Raw genomic sequence first — 14107 nt, 5'->3', positions numbered from 1 at the left:
CAGGCCTCAAACCACTTCCTCCTGCACTACGGGACCCGATTCTACGGAGTCCCCGGCTGGGCAGGGCGTGCCCCGAGTTCTAATTACATGTAATTCCAGAGACCGGCTGAGCCTGAGACCCTGAGGGATTAGAGCAGGGGCTGAGCTGGGCTCCGACAGAGCTCAAGGCTCCGCTGGGACCCGTGGCCCCGTGCCCCCCTGCTTCCGCAGGTCCCTCGGGACACACGCCGGTGTGGGGGGCCGGGCTCCGGCCCCCCACTCTCCCCAGAGCTCTGGCTTCTGCCACGGGAGGATCACCTCCTGAGGAGGGCCGGGCCTGAGCAGACCCCAGGCCCTCTGGCTGTTTCAGCCAAGTCGTGTGCGGACGATGAGTCTCTGGAATGGGGGAGAAGGGAAACACGGAGCCGGGAGCCCCTCGTCCTACCTGGGCTTTGAGTGTGGCCGGGGGCGGGGGGGGTGGGGGGCCGGGGAGGTCGAGGAACCCGCTGGGGTGCACTGTGGCAAGCAGCTCCCCTCCCCCGGGGCCGGGTCCTAGCCGGGGCTGGAAGGGACGGGAGCTATGTCCTGGGTGTGTGCCGGCATGGGGGGGGGGTGGCGGTGCCGCATCCCGAGGAAGGCCAAGTTTACTCAGAAAGTCGTAAACGGATAAACTCTGATAGCCCGAGTCAATATTTCCCCACGGTGACCCACGGGAGCCCCCACAGCTGTTTTCCTCCTAATCCACCCGGCTCCGCCCACCACCGCCCTCCCCCCCCCCCCCCGCCCGGGCACCCGCTGGGCATATAAGTCCTAGACCCCTGCCTGGGGCCGCTCTCTCCCCCGCGCTGCCTCCCCAGCCACCATGGGGCGGCCGCTCGCTGCTCTGGTGGCCGTCCGCCTGGCCCTGGCCCTGGCCCTGGCTGGGGGCTCCGAGCTCCAGAGAGGTGAGAGGTGTGGGGAGCGGGGCAAGGGCGAGGGCAGAGCGTCCTGGGGGAGCCCGAGTGGGGAGCGCAGCCTGGGAACACAAGGTGGGACCCCCCCCACACACACAGCCTGAGGGGTTCGGGCTGGACGGGGGCCTGGACCTCCCATCGTCCCTCTGGACCCGGCCAGCGTGAGCGCCCACGGGGCCCTGCAGTGGGCGGAGCAGCTGCCGTCCGGAGGGCTCTGGTCCCTGGGCAAGGGGGAGCGGGGGGAGGCAGGGGAGCTGGGGGGAGGCAGGGGGAGCAGGGGTAGGCAGGGGGAGCAGGGGGGAGGCAGGGGGAGCAGGGGGGAGGCAGGGGGAGCAGGGGGGAGGCAGGGGGAGCTGGGGGGAGGCAGGGGGAGCTGGGGGGAGGCAGGGGGAGCAGGGGGGAGCTGGGGGAGCGGGGGGAGGCAGGGGGAGCGGGGGGGAGGCAGGGGGAGCAGGGGGGAGCTGGGGGAGCTGGGGGAGGCAAGGGGAGCTGGGGGGAGGCAGGGGGAGCAGGGGGGAGCTGGGGGAGCTGGGGGAGGCAGGGGGAGCTGGGGGGAGGCAGGGGGAGCTGGGGGGAGGCAGGGGTAGCAGGGGGGAGCTGGGGGAGCGGGGGGAGGCAGGGGGAGCGGGGGGGGGGAGGCAGGCACAGGGGACCTTTGGGGGCAGAGGTCAAGGCCGTCCGTCCCATCAGGGTGGCTCAGAGCCGCAGCAGGGACCGCTGCCCGGGGCCTCGGCTCCGTGACAGCCTTGAGGGTCCGGGGAAGCTGCCTTGCCTGGGTGAGAGGGGAGGGGAGGGAGGGGAGCACCAGGTGCCGTGGAGTGGTGGGGAGCACGGGGGATGCAACGGGCTGGGAGAGCACAGGGCCCGAGGTGGGGAGCACACTGCCCGAGGTGGGGAGCACACGGCCCGAGGTGGGGAGCACACTGCCCGAGGTGGGGAGCACACGGCCCGAGGTGGGGAGCACAGGGCCCGAGGCGGGGAGCACAGGGCCCGAGGCGGGGAGCACAGGGGATGCATGGGGCTGGGAGAGCACAGGGCCCAGGGCGGGGAGCACGGAGGATGCATGGGGCTGGGAGAGCACAGGGCCCGAGGCGGGGAGCTCAGGGCCCGAGGTGGGGAGCACGGGGGATGCACGGGGCTTGGAGAGCACAGGGCCTGAGATGGGGAGCACCGAGGATGCACCAGGCTGGGCCAGCTCAGGGCCCGAGGTGGGAGCACAGGGCCTGAGGTGGGGAGCACCGGGGATGCACGGGGCTGGGCCAGCGCAGGGCCCGAGGTGGGGAGCACAGGGGCCCGAGCCCCTCAGTCCCATGCCTGCTCTGCATCTCATCCCAGGTTGCAGCTCAGATGTGCTTTAGGGTGATGAGAAGCTCTGGGGTAGGGAACTTTCGGGCCAAGGGCCCTGCTCTGGGGCCCCGGAGAGCACCTCTGGAGAGGTCTGGGGTCAGCTGGGGATGGGGTGGGCTCGGGGAGGGACTGGGGGTCAGCTGGGGATGGGGTGGGCTTGGGGTCAGCTAGGGATGGGGTGGGCTCGGGGAGGGGCTGGGGGTCAGCTAGGGGATGGGGTGGGCTCGGGGAGGGGCTGGGGGTCAGCTAGGGATGGGGTGGGCTTGGGGTCAGCTAGGGATGGGGTGGGCTTGGGGAGGGGCTGGGGGTCAGCTAGGGATGGGGTGGGCTTGGGGTCAGCTAGGGATGGGGTGGGCTTGGGGTCAGCTAGGGATGGGGTGGGCTCGGGGAAGGGCTTGGGGTCAGCTAGGGATGGGGTGGGCTTGGGGAGGGGCTTGGGGTCAGCTAGGGGAGGGGTGGGCTTGGGGTCAGCTAGGGGAGGGGGTGGGCTCGGGGAAGGGCTTGGGGTCAGCTAGGGATGGGGTGGGCTTGGGGAGGGGTTTGGGGTCAGCTAGGGGAGGGGTGGGCTTGGGGTCAGCGATGGATGGGGTGGGCTTGGGGAGGGGTTTGGGGTCAGCTAGGGATGGGGTGGGCTCGGGGAAGGGCTTGGGGTCAGCTAGGGATGGGTGGCTTGGGGTCAGCTAGGGATGGGGTGGGCTTGGGGTCAGCTAGGGATGGGGTGGGCTTGGGGTCAGCTAGGGATGGGGTGGGCTCAGGGAGGGTCTTGGGGTCAGCTAGGGATGGGGTGGGCTCGGGGAGGGGCTGGGGGTCAGCTAGGGATGGGGTGGGCTCAGGGAGGGTCTTGGGGTCAGCTAGGGATGGGGTGGGCTTGGGGAGGGGCTTGGGGTCAGCTAGGGATGGGGTGGGCTTGGGGAGGGGCTTGGGGTCAGCTAGGGATGGGGTGGGCTTGGGGAGGGGCTTGGGGTCAGCTAGGGATGGGGTGGGCTTGGGGAGGGGCTGGGGGTCAGCTAGGGATGGGGTGGGCTTGGGGAGGGGCTGGGGGTCAGCTAGGGATGGGGTGGGCTCAGGGAGGGTCTTGGGGTCAGCTAGGGATGGGGTGGGCTTGGGGAGGGGCTTGGGGTCAGCTAGGGATGGGGTGGGCTTGGGGAGGGGCTTGGGGTCAGCTAGGGATGGGGTGGGCTTGGGGAGGGGCTTGGGGTCAGCTAGGGATGGGGTGGGCTTGGGGTCAGCGATGGATGGGGTGGGCTTGGGGAGGGGCTTGGGGTCAGCTAGGGATGGGGTGGGCTTGGGGTCAGCTAGGGATGGGGTGAGCTTGGGGTCAGCTAGGGATGGGGTGGGCTTGGGGAGGGGTTTGGGGTCAGCTAGGGATGGGGTGGGCTTGGGGTCAGCAATGGATGGGGTGGGCTTGGGGAGGGGCTTGGGGTCAGCTAGGGATGGGGTGGGCTTGGGGTCAGCGATGGATGGGGTGGGCTTGGGGAGGGGTTTGGGGTCAGCTAGGGATGGGGTGGGCTCGGGGAGGATCTTGGGGTCAGCTAGGGGAGGGGGTGGACTCGGGGAGGATCTTGGGGTCAGCTAGGGATGGGGTGGGCTTGGGGTCAGCTAGGGATGGGGTGGGTTTGGGGTCAGCTAGGGGAGGGGGTGGGCTCGGGGAGGGTCTTGGGGTCAGCTAGGGGAGGGGGTGGGCTTGGGGAGGGTCTTGGGGTCAGCTAGGGATGGGGTGGGCTCAGGGAGGGGCTTGGGGTCAGCTAGGGGAGGGGCTGGACTCGGGGAGGGTCTTGGGGTCAGCTAGGGGAGGGGCTGGGCTCGGGGAAGGGCTTGGGGTCAGCTAGGGGCTGGGCTGGACTCGGGGGGGTCTTGGGGTCAGCTAGGGGAGGGGTGGGCTTGGGGAGGGTCTTGGGGTCAGCTAGGGGAGGGGTGGGCTTGGGGAGGGTCTTGGGGTCAGCTAGGGGAGGGGGTGGACTCGGGGAGGGTCTTGGGGTCAGCTAGGGATGGGGTGGGCTCGGGGAGGGGCTTGGGGTCAGCTAGGGGAGGGGTGGGCTTGGGGAGGGTCTTGGGGTCAGCTAGGGGAGGGGCTGGACTCGGGGAAGGGCTTGGGGTCAGCTAGGGGAGGGGTGGGCTTGGGGAGGGGCTTGGGGTCAGCTAGGGGAGGGGGTGGACTCGGGGAGGGTCTTGGGGTCAGCTAGGGGATGGGCCGGGCTCGGGGGGGATCTTGGGGTCAGCTAGGGGAGGGGCTGGACTCGGGGAGGGTCTTGGGGTCAGCTAGGGGAGGGGGTGGACTCGGGGAGGGTCTTGGGGTCAGCTAGGGATGGGGTGGGCTCGGGGGGGGGCTTGGGGTCAGCTAGGGGCTGGGCTGGGCTCAGGGGGGGGCCCTCCCGGGCCGGTGGGCCCACTGTGTCTCCTGCTGCTCCATCAGAAGGCCGGGCCCGAAATCATGGCCACAACGTCTGCAGCACCTGGGGCGACTTCCACTACAAGACCTTCGACGGCGACGTCTTCCGCTTCCCCGGCCTCTGCGACTACAACTTTGCCTCTGACTGCCGAGACGCCTACAAGGAATTTGCTGTGCACCTGAAACGGGGCCTGGGCGAGGGCGGCGGTCCCCCCCGGGTGGAGTCCGTCCTTCTCACCATCAAGGACGACACCATCTACCTCACACACCAGCTGGCCGTGGTGAACGGGGCCATGTGAGTGCAGCTGGCACTGTCCCCTCCCTGTCCTGGGGGGCACGCAGTGTCCCCTCTCTGTCCTCTCTGTCCTGGGGGGCAGGCAGTGTCCCCTCTCCTGGGGGGCTGGCACTGTCCCCTCTCTGTCCTGGGGGGGCTGGCACTGTCCCCTCTCTGTCCTGGGGGGCAGGCAGTGTCCCCTCCCTCTCCTGGGGGGGCAGGCAGTGTCCCCTCTGCTGTCCTGAGGGAAGGCAGTGCCCCTTCTCTGTCCTGGGGGGCTGGCACTGTCCCCTCCCTGTCCTGGGGGGCTGGCACTGTCCCCTCCCTGTCCTGGGGGGCTGGCACTGTCCCCTCTCCTGGGGGGCAGGCAGTGTCCCCTCTCTGTCCTGGGGGGGCAGGCAGTGTCCCCTCCGCTGTCCTGGGGGGCTGGCACTGTCCCCTCCCTGTCCTGGGGGGCTGGCACTGTCCCCTCTCCTGGGGGGCAGGCAGTGTCCCCTCTCTGTCCTGGGGGGGCAGGCAGTGTCCCCTCCGCTGTCCTGGGGGGCAGGCGGTGTCCCCTCTCTGTCCTGGGGGGCAGGCAGTGTCCCCTCCGCTGTCCTGGGGGGCAGGCAGTGTCCCCTCCGCTGTCCTGGGGGGCAGGCAGTGTCCCCTCTCTGTCCTGGGGGGCTGGCAGTGTCCCCTCTCTGTCCTGGGGGGGCAGGCAGTGTCCCCTCCCTGTCCTGGGGGGGCAGGCAGTGTCCCCTCTCTGTCCTGCGGGTCAGGCAGTGTCCCCTCCACTGTCCTGGGGGGCAGGCAGTGTCCCCTCCGCTGTCCTGGGGGGCAGGCAGTGTCCCCTCCGCTGTCCTGGGGGGCAGGCAGTGTCCCCTCTCTGTCCTGGGGGGCTGGCAGTGTCCCCTCTCTGTCCTGGGGGGGCAGGCAGTGTCCCCTCCCTGTCCTGGGGGGGCAGGCAGTGTCCCCTCTCTGTCCTGCGGGTCAGGCAGTGTCCCCTCCACTGTCCTGGGGGGCAGGCAGTGTCCCCTCCGCTGTCCTGGGGGGGCAGGCAGTGTCCCCTCTCTGTCCTGGGGGGCAGGCAGTGTCCCCTCCGCTGTCCTGGGGGGGCAGGCAGTGTCCCCTCCGCTGTCCTAGTAAGGAGGGTGCTTGCTGGGCTGGGGAAGCGTGCTCCTGACCCCTCTGTGAGGCCTCTTTCTGCCCTGGCGCATGGCTTTGAGGTTTGAGCTCAGGTCATGCATTCATTCAGCAAACATGGATGAGTCCCCTCCGTGAACAACAGGTCCTGTTTGTCCTGTGAGCTTCTTTGGAAGTTGGGGTGTGGCCGCCAGATCCGGGGTCCTCAGGCTTGGGGGTGGGGAGTGGCCTCCAGAGCCCGAGTCCTGGCACCCAGGCTCAGGTTGCAGAAGGCCCGTGCTATTGTTCCTGCATTGTCCCGGGAACAAAGAGGCCTCTCAGGTGGATTCCTGTCCAGCCTGTGGGATTTGCCCTTTTCCCGTTTCAAGAGATTCTTTCCCGCATGGGTTCCATCGTCCCCCCCCACTCCAGATGGGGTGGGTGGGGAGTGGCAGAGGGCTGGAGGCTGGGGTGAGGAGGTGCCCGGCCAGCACAGGGCTGGCTCCGGGCGAGGGTGAGGGGCTCCTAGCCCGGGCAGATGGGGTGGGGGTGTCCCTCAGAGCCAGGGCCTGCAAGGGGCTGGGATCCAGCCTGCTCCTTCCCTCAGGGCTGGGGGGGGGGTGCAGGCCTGGGGCACGGCCGGCAGAGGGGAGGGTGAAGGGAAACCGGCAGGCAGGCCTGGCCAGCCCGGGGCCGGCCATCTTGGGCCTCTGCCGGGTCCCTCCCGAGCTTGGCCCTCTGTGTGCCGTCCCAGGATGGGAGCTGGGACTGGAGGTGAGGGGGGCCTGGGGCCATTCCTAGGGACACGGCCTCAGCCCCCGTGGACTGCAGGACCCCCGGGATAAGCTGCGGGGGAGGGCGCTTCCTGGGCAGGGGCGAGGCTGGCCGGTGACCCCTGGCGCCCCTCCAGGGTCAGCACCCCACACTACAGCTCTGGGCTGCTCATCGAGAAGAACGACGCCTACACCAAAGTCTACTCCCGGGCCGGCCTGGTCCTCATGTGGAACCGCGAGGACGCCGTCATGGTGGGTGCGGCATCTGGAGGCTGGGGGGGCCGGGGGAGCCCAGGGGCGGGCCCTGGCTGGCTGACGGAGGCCGCCTCTGGGAGCAGCTCCTGTCGGCCCCCAGCTGCTTCCTGGAGGGGACCTCGGGCTGCAGGGCAGTGGGCCGCCCTGGGCCCGCCGCCTGGCAGGTGCTGCTTCTGAGCGGGCTCCCGCCTGTTGGCCCCGGGCCTCCTCTCCCCGGCCTGCTCGAGGCTCTGGGCAGGCCGGGGGCTTCGGTGGCAGCCCGGCACCCGGGGCCCACTCCCTGCTCCCTGTCCCTCGCAGCTGGAGCTGGACGGCAGGTTCCGGAACCACACCTGCGGCCTCTGTGGGGACTACAACGGCCTGCAGACCTACTCGGAATTCCTCTCGGAAGGTGGGTTCTGGGCCGGGGCTCCTGCCGACTGCGACCTGCCCCCTACCTTGCTCTGCCACGTTGACCAAACCTCTGCCCGCCAGGCATCAGCTTCAGCGCCCTGGAGTTTGGGAACCTGCAGAAGATCAACAAGCCAGGAGTGGAGTGCGACGACCCGGGGGAGGCGCCGGCCCCCGAGGCCTGCTCCGAGCACGTGAGTGGCGGGCTGGGGGCCCCCCGGGGGACCCGCCCCTGCTGGCTTCGGTGGGGGGAGGCCTGGGAACGCCAGTGGGGGACGGGAGGAGAACGTCTTGTCCCCCGTCCAGCGAGCCGAGTGCGAGCGGCTGTTGACCGCCTCCGCCTTTGAGGACTGCCAGGCGCGGGTGCCCGTGGAGCTGTACGTGCGGGCCTGCGAGCAGGACCGCTGCCGGTGCCCGCCCGGGGGCGCCTGCGAGTGCAGCACCGTCGCCGAGTTCTCCCGCCAGTGCTCCCACGCGGGCGGCCGGCCCGGGAGCTGGAGGACCGCCTCGCTCTGCCGTAAGCAGCTGGGGACGCGGCGCCCCCGGGGCGGCGCCCTGTCCGGTGCCATCTGCGGGCTCACGGCCCCCTCTGCCTCTAGCCAAGAGCTGCCCCGGGAACATGGTTTACCTGGAGAGCGGCTCGCCCTGCATGGACACCTGCTCGCACCTGGAGGTCAGCAGCCTGTGTGAGGAGCACCGCATGGATGGCTGCTTCTGCCCGGAAGGTGGGTGCTCTGGGGCTCCCCCCCACCCACGGGGTGGGGCACAGGTGGGGGAGGAGGCGCAGGGACCCCTCCCATCCTCGGTGAGCCGGAGGGGGTCACAGTGAGGGTGGGGTGGGTAAACCGGCCCGTGGGAGGCCTGGAGGGAGGCCTTCGCCGGGGGCTGGCCCTTCGCGGGGCGCCTGGGCGGACGCCCTTCTCCTGTCTGTTCCAGGCACTGTGTACGACGACATCACGGGGGGCGGCTGTGTCCCTGTGAGCCAGTGCCACTGCAGGCTGCATGGACACCTGTACATGCCGGGCCAGGAGGTCAGCAACGACTGTGAGCAGTGGTGAGTCCCGGGGCTCGGGGGCTTGGGGGCGGGGCCGGGGCTTGAGGGCGGGGCCGGGGCTTGAGGGCGGGGCCGGGGCTTGGGGGCGGGGCCAGGACTGGGGGAGGGGCCAGGACTGGGGCGGGGCCAGGCCCGGGGGCGGGGCCAGGCCAGGAGGTCCGCAAAGACTGTGAGCAGTGGTGAATCTCGGGGCTGGGGCTTGGGGGTGGGGCCAGGCCCGGGGGCGGGGCCAGGCCCGGGGGCGGGGCCAGGCCCGGGGGCGGGGCCAGGCCAGGAGGTCAGCAAAGACTGTGAGTAGTGGTGAGTCTCGGGGCTCGGGGGCTTGGGGGCGGGGCCGGGCCCGGGGGCGGGGCCAGGACTGGGGCGGGGCCATGCCCGGGGGCGGGGCCAGGCCAGGAGGTCAGCAAAGACTGTGAGTAGTGGTGAGTCTCGGGGCTCGGGGGCTTGGGGGCGGGGCCGGGCCCGGGGGCGGGGCCAGGACTGGGGCGGGGCCAGGCCCGGGGGCGGGGCCAGGCCAGGAGGTCCGCAAAGACTGTGAGCAGTGGTGAATCTCGGGGCTGGGGCTTGGGGGCGGGGCCAGGCCCGGGGGCGGAGCCAGGCCCGGGGGCGGGGCCAGGCCAGGAGGTCAGCAAAGACTGAGTAGTGGTGAGTCTCGGGGCTCGGGGGCTTGGGGGCGGGGCCGGGCCCGGGGGCGGGGCCAGGCTCGGGGGCGGGGCCAGGCTCGGGGGCGGGGCCAGGCCCGGGGGCGGGGCCAGGCCAGGAGGTCAGCAAAGACTGAGTAGTGGTGAGTCTCAGGGCTGGGGCTTGGGGGCGGGGCCAGGCCCGGGGGCGGGGCCAGGCCCGGGGCGCTCGGGGCCCAGCAGGGAGGGTGCCGCTGAGCCTCGGCCCCGTCCCTCTGCCCGGCAGCACCTGCCGCGCCGGCCGCTGGGTGTGTGAGGACCTGCCCTGCCCGGGGACCTGCGCCCTGGAGGGCGGGGCTCACATCTCCACTTTTGACGGGAAGAAGTTCACCTTCCACGGGGACTGCTACTATGTCCTGACCAAGGTAGGCGCCGGGGCAGGCCAGGCCGGCCCTGTGGCGGGGGGGTTGGGGTGGCCGGTCTTGGGCCACCGCGGTTGAGGTGGGCTGGCCGCGGTGTCCCGGGGCCCCGGGCGGCCGCCGGCCCTCACGGCGAGGTGTCCGCCCCTCCTCCCCCAGGGAGATCACAACGACTCCTTCGCCCTCCTGGGAGAGTTGGCCCCATGCGGCTCCACCGACAAGCAGACCTGCCTAAAGACCGTGGTGCTGCTGATGGACAAGAATAAGAATGTGGGTGCCCCGGCGCCCCGCCCGTACCCCCCCTGAGCTCTGCAGACCCTCTCCAGCCTGTGGACCTTTGACCTTTCTTTGGAGTTAGATGATGACGTTAAGCAGGTGTACAGAGGGGTTTCCGCTCAGCAGCAGCCGGTTTGTGAGGGCAATGCTTGCACCTCGATAGGTGTCACCCCTTCCGCCTTCCCCCCCCCCACCACCCCCCAGGCCACCTGGTTCCATGTTCCCATGTGCACTGAGTGTGAGGACTGCACTTGCCTGCCCTTCCCTCCGTTTTCCTGCCCGGCTGCCCTTGGCCCCGACTCCCCCAACAGCACCCAGTCCAGCTTCCCACTTTCCACTTGGTTCAAGTGCGAGCTAGCGGTCCAAAGGTGTCCACCGTTGGGCTCCTCCCTGCGTGTGCACACCATGGTGTGAGCACGTGCGGCCCTGTACACGTTTGCCCTTGTGTTCATCAGACCTCACCGCCACATAGGAGAGAAAACACACATCCTTCGTCTCTTGGCTTCACTTTCCTCACGCAAAGGGCCCATCCGTTTCCCTGCAAATGACAGGTCGTTTTCCCAAATCAATGAGTAAAATTCTGTGATACGTACATATGTAGGTGCATATATGTAAATGTACGTGCATTTTCTTGACCCGTTTGTTGGCCGCGGTGAATAGTGCAGCAAGGAAAATGGGTGTGCTAGTGTCTTTACTGGATCCCGACGTTCCCTCTTTTGAATAAACCCCCAAGAGGGTATCGCTGGGTGGGACGGTCATTCTATGCGCACTTTTCTGAGAACTCTCCAAACCGGCCTCCTTTGGCCTCCTTTGCAGGTGGTGGCCTTTAAGTCCGATGGCAGTGTGCTGCTCAATGAGCTGGAGGTGACCCTGCCCCACGTGGCTGGTGAGTCCCCAGAGGGGTCCCTGCAGCTGCTGCTGGCCCGCTGGCCCTGCCAGCCTTTCAGACAGGTGACCTGCACCAGGCCCAGAAACTGGGGAGAGCGCGGGGGGGGGGGGGTGACACAGACAGTGTCCACTCTCCAGCCCCTTCTGGTTGTGATGGGAGATGGTGACCCTGGACATTCCTGGGGGAGATGGTGACCCTGGACTGTCCTGGGGGAGATGGTGACCCTGGACTGTCCTGGGGGGGTGCTGACCCTGGACTGTCCTGGGGGAGGTGCTGACCCTGGACTGTCCTGGGGGAGATGGTGACCCTGGACTGTCCTGGGGGGGTGCTGACCCTGGACTGTCCTGGGGGAGATTGTGACCCTGGACTGTCCTGGGGGGGTGCTGACCCTGGACTGTCCTGGTGGAGGTGCTGACCCTGGACTGTCCTGGGGGAGATGGTGACCCTGGACTGTCCTGGGGGGGTGCTGACCCTGGACTGTCCTGGGGGAGATGGACTGTCCTGGGGGAGATGGACTGTCCTGGGGGGGTGCTGACCCTGGACTGTCCTGGGGGAGGTGCTGACCCTGGACTGTCCTGGGGGAGGTGCTGACCCTGGACTGTCCTGGAGGAGGTGCTGACCCTGGACTGCTATGGGGAAGCGAGACCCAGGAGCTCCATCCTGCTCACTGTGCCTTTGTCTTGTAGCAAGCTTCGCTGTCTTCCAACCCTCTTCCTACCACATTGTTGTGAACACGGTGTTCGGGCTGCGGCTGCAGGTGCAGCTGGTTCCGGTCATGCAGCTCTTTGTGACTCTGGACCAGGCTTCCCAGGGGCAGGTGCAGGGTGAGTGGCTCAGACAGGCGTGTCCCACCTGGGGCCGGTCCTCTGCCAGTCCTGGTCCCTTCCCAACCCTGTGCTGGCCCCTCAGGCCTCTGTGGGAACTTCAATGGCCTGGAAAGCGATGACTTCATGACGTCCGGTGGGCTGGTGGAGGCTACGGGTGCCGGCTTCGCCAACACCTGGAAGGCCCAGACAAGCTGCCACGACAAGCTGGACTGGCTGGATGACCCGTGCTCCCTCAACATCGAGAGCGGTGAGGCCCCGGCCCGGCGCAGACTGCGCACCGGCCTGCCTGAGTGCCTGAGCCCTGGCTAGTGTGGCCTTGGGGTGGTCCGGGCCCTGGTGGATGGGGTGTCAGCCTGTCACCTGCTGCTGCCCACCGCAGACAGGCCTGTTCACCGCGGCTCACTGGGTGACACCGCGAGGGCCAGACACGCTACTCAGTGGGTGGTGGCCCCTGCCCAGGGGTTGGCCTGGTACCACGAGAGGCAGCCTGAGCTCTCATCTGCCCCTCCACACTGGGGTCCTAGCCCCAGGGCCCCGCCGCTCCGGATTCTGCTTTAAGTGGAGACTCGGGGTGGGGGGATGGGGGGGACTCTCCTTGGAGGAGCAGAGGCGGTGGGTGATGGGCAAGGAGAGCTGACTGGAGAGAGGAAGGGGCCTGGGGGAGGGGGAGGGGATCCTGTCCCTCGGCCCGAGTGAGCGACTGGACGGGGGGTCTGCGGAGCGGCCCGGGCCCCGCTGAGGTTCCGACCTCTCCCCAGCCAACTACGCCGAGCACTGGTGCTCCCTCCTGCGGAGGGCCGAGACCCCCTTTGGCAAGTGCCACCTGGCCGTGGACCCCACCGAATACTACAAGGTGGGTGTGCGGGGTGCGGTGTGCAGCCGGGGGGGGGCTGCACGCTTGAGGTGTGTCACACACGCGTGCGTGCGTGCGAGGCCCTCAAGGGCACAGGTGGCTGGGCCACGCCCCCTCCCCCCCTCACCGTCCGCTGCCTTGGTTTGCTGTCCAGAGGTGCAAATACGACACGTGCAACTGTCAGAACAATGAAGACTGCCTGTGCGCGGCCCTGTCCTCCTACGCGCGGGCCTGCGCGGCCAAGGGCGTCATGCTCTGGGGCTGGCGGGAGCGCGTCTGCAGTGAGTGCCCGGCCTGCCCGCTCTGGCCCGAGGTGGGGCCGGGAGGGTGGGTCCCCACAGGCCCCGCCTAGTGCCTGCTCCCAGCCAGAAGCAGGGGTGCTGCAGGGAGGGGGTGCACCCACGTCTGCGGCCCTCGGGCACCGGCTTGGGGGCATGCGCCGGAGGCCAGTCTCCTCACCCTCTCTCTTGCCCCGTGGTCCCCTTAGACAAGGACGTGGGCTCCTGCCCCAACTCCCAGGTCTTCCTGTACAACCTGACCACCTGCCAGCAAACCTGCCGCTCGCTCTCCGAAGGGGACACCCACTGCCTCAAGGGCTTTGCCCCGGTGGACGGCTGCGGCTGCCCGGACCACACCTTCCTGGACGAGAAGGGCCGCTGCGTGCCCCTGGCCAAGTGCTCCTGCTACCACCACGGCCTCTACCTGGAGGCTGGAGAAGTGATCCTGCGGCAGGAGGAGCGCTGGTGGGCGTGGCGGGCACGGGACAGCGGGGGTGTGGGGAACAGGGTGGAGGGACTGCGCTGGGCCTTCTCTGCCCCGGGTCTCTGCCCTGGGTCTCTGCTCTGGGTCTTCTCTGCCCCAGGCCTCTGCCCCGGGTCTCTGCCCCGGGTCTCTGCTCTGGGTCTCTGTTCCAAGTTTTCTCTGCCCTGGGTCCTGAGTTTCTGCCTGGGTCTCTGCTCCAAGTCCTCTCTGCCCCGGGTCTCTGCCCCGGGTCTCTGCCCTGGGTCTTCTCTGCCCCGGGTCTCTGCCCTGGGTCTCTGCCCTGGGTCTTCTCTGCCCTGGGTCTCTGCCCTGGGTCTTCTCTGCCCTGGGTCTCTGCCCTGGGTCTTCTCTGCCCTGGGTCCTGGGTTTCTGCCCCGGGTCTCTGCTCCGAGTCTTCTCTGCCCTGGGTCCTGGGTTTCTGCCCTGGGTCTCTGCTCCAAGTCTTCTCTGCCCTGGGTCCTGGGTCTCTGCCCCGGGTCTCTGCTCCGAGTCTTCTCTGCCCTGGGTCCTGGGTCTTTGCCCTGGGTCTCTGCTCCAGATCTCCACCCAAACCAAGATTTGGGGACTCTATGGGGAACGAGGACTCCAAAGGGGCAGAGATGATTGGCGTCGGGAGTCCCAGGGAAGCTGGGCTGGCACTGTCCCCAGAGGGTGGGGGCCGTTTGTGACTCTCCTGAGTGGGCGTTGGGCCCGGGCCCCATGAACCCCCGTCTCTCTCACAGCGTTTGCCAGAATGGAAGGCTGAATTGCAGGCGGGTCAAGTTGCTGAGCCAGAGTAAGTGTATGCGGCCTGCAGGGCAGGGCTGCCTGCTGCCTGCTTCCCTGCCCGCCCCCTGCCCCTCCCCCCTTCCATGTCCATCTTGAGCTAAAGGCACTCCCTCCATCCTGCAGGCTGCCCTGCCCTCCCCCTGCCCTCCCCCCTGCCCTCCCCCCTGCCCCCGCC

General features: G+C 69.2%; 1 protein-coding gene across 1 annotated transcript in view; it reads left to right on the top strand.

Annotated features, from left to right (window-relative positions):
• Window positions 1-841: 841 nt before the first annotated feature.
• Window positions 842-14107, top strand: part of Muc2 (mucin 2, oligomeric mucus/gel-forming) — a 37203-nt gene continuing 23937 nt past the window's right edge. Inside the window, 17 exon segments of the mRNA XM_048361473.1 lie at window positions 842-923; window positions 4693-4963; window positions 6957-7071; window positions 7375-7465; window positions 7549-7658; window positions 7771-7981; window positions 8064-8189; window positions 8401-8518; window positions 9425-9563; window positions 9717-9827; window positions 10650-10719; window positions 11409-11546; window positions 11632-11793; window positions 12308-12402; window positions 12557-12683; window positions 12890-13145; window positions 13887-13939. Coding sequence (XP_048217430.1) covers window positions 842-923; window positions 4693-4963; window positions 6957-7071; window positions 7375-7465; window positions 7549-7658; window positions 7771-7981; window positions 8064-8189; window positions 8401-8518; window positions 9425-9563; window positions 9717-9827; window positions 10650-10719; window positions 11409-11546; window positions 11632-11793; window positions 12308-12402; window positions 12557-12683; window positions 12890-13145; window positions 13887-13939 — 2275 coding nt within the window.

The sequence above is a fragment of the Perognathus longimembris genome, chromosome 13 (genome assembly GCF_023159225.1).
Source record: "Perognathus longimembris pacificus isolate PPM17 chromosome 13, ASM2315922v1, whole genome shotgun sequence".
NCBI lineage: Eukaryota > Metazoa > Chordata > Mammalia > Rodentia > Heteromyidae > Perognathus > Perognathus longimembris.
The sequence above is the reverse complement of the archived record's forward strand: the minus strand, read 5'-3'. Positions and strand labels throughout refer to the sequence as shown.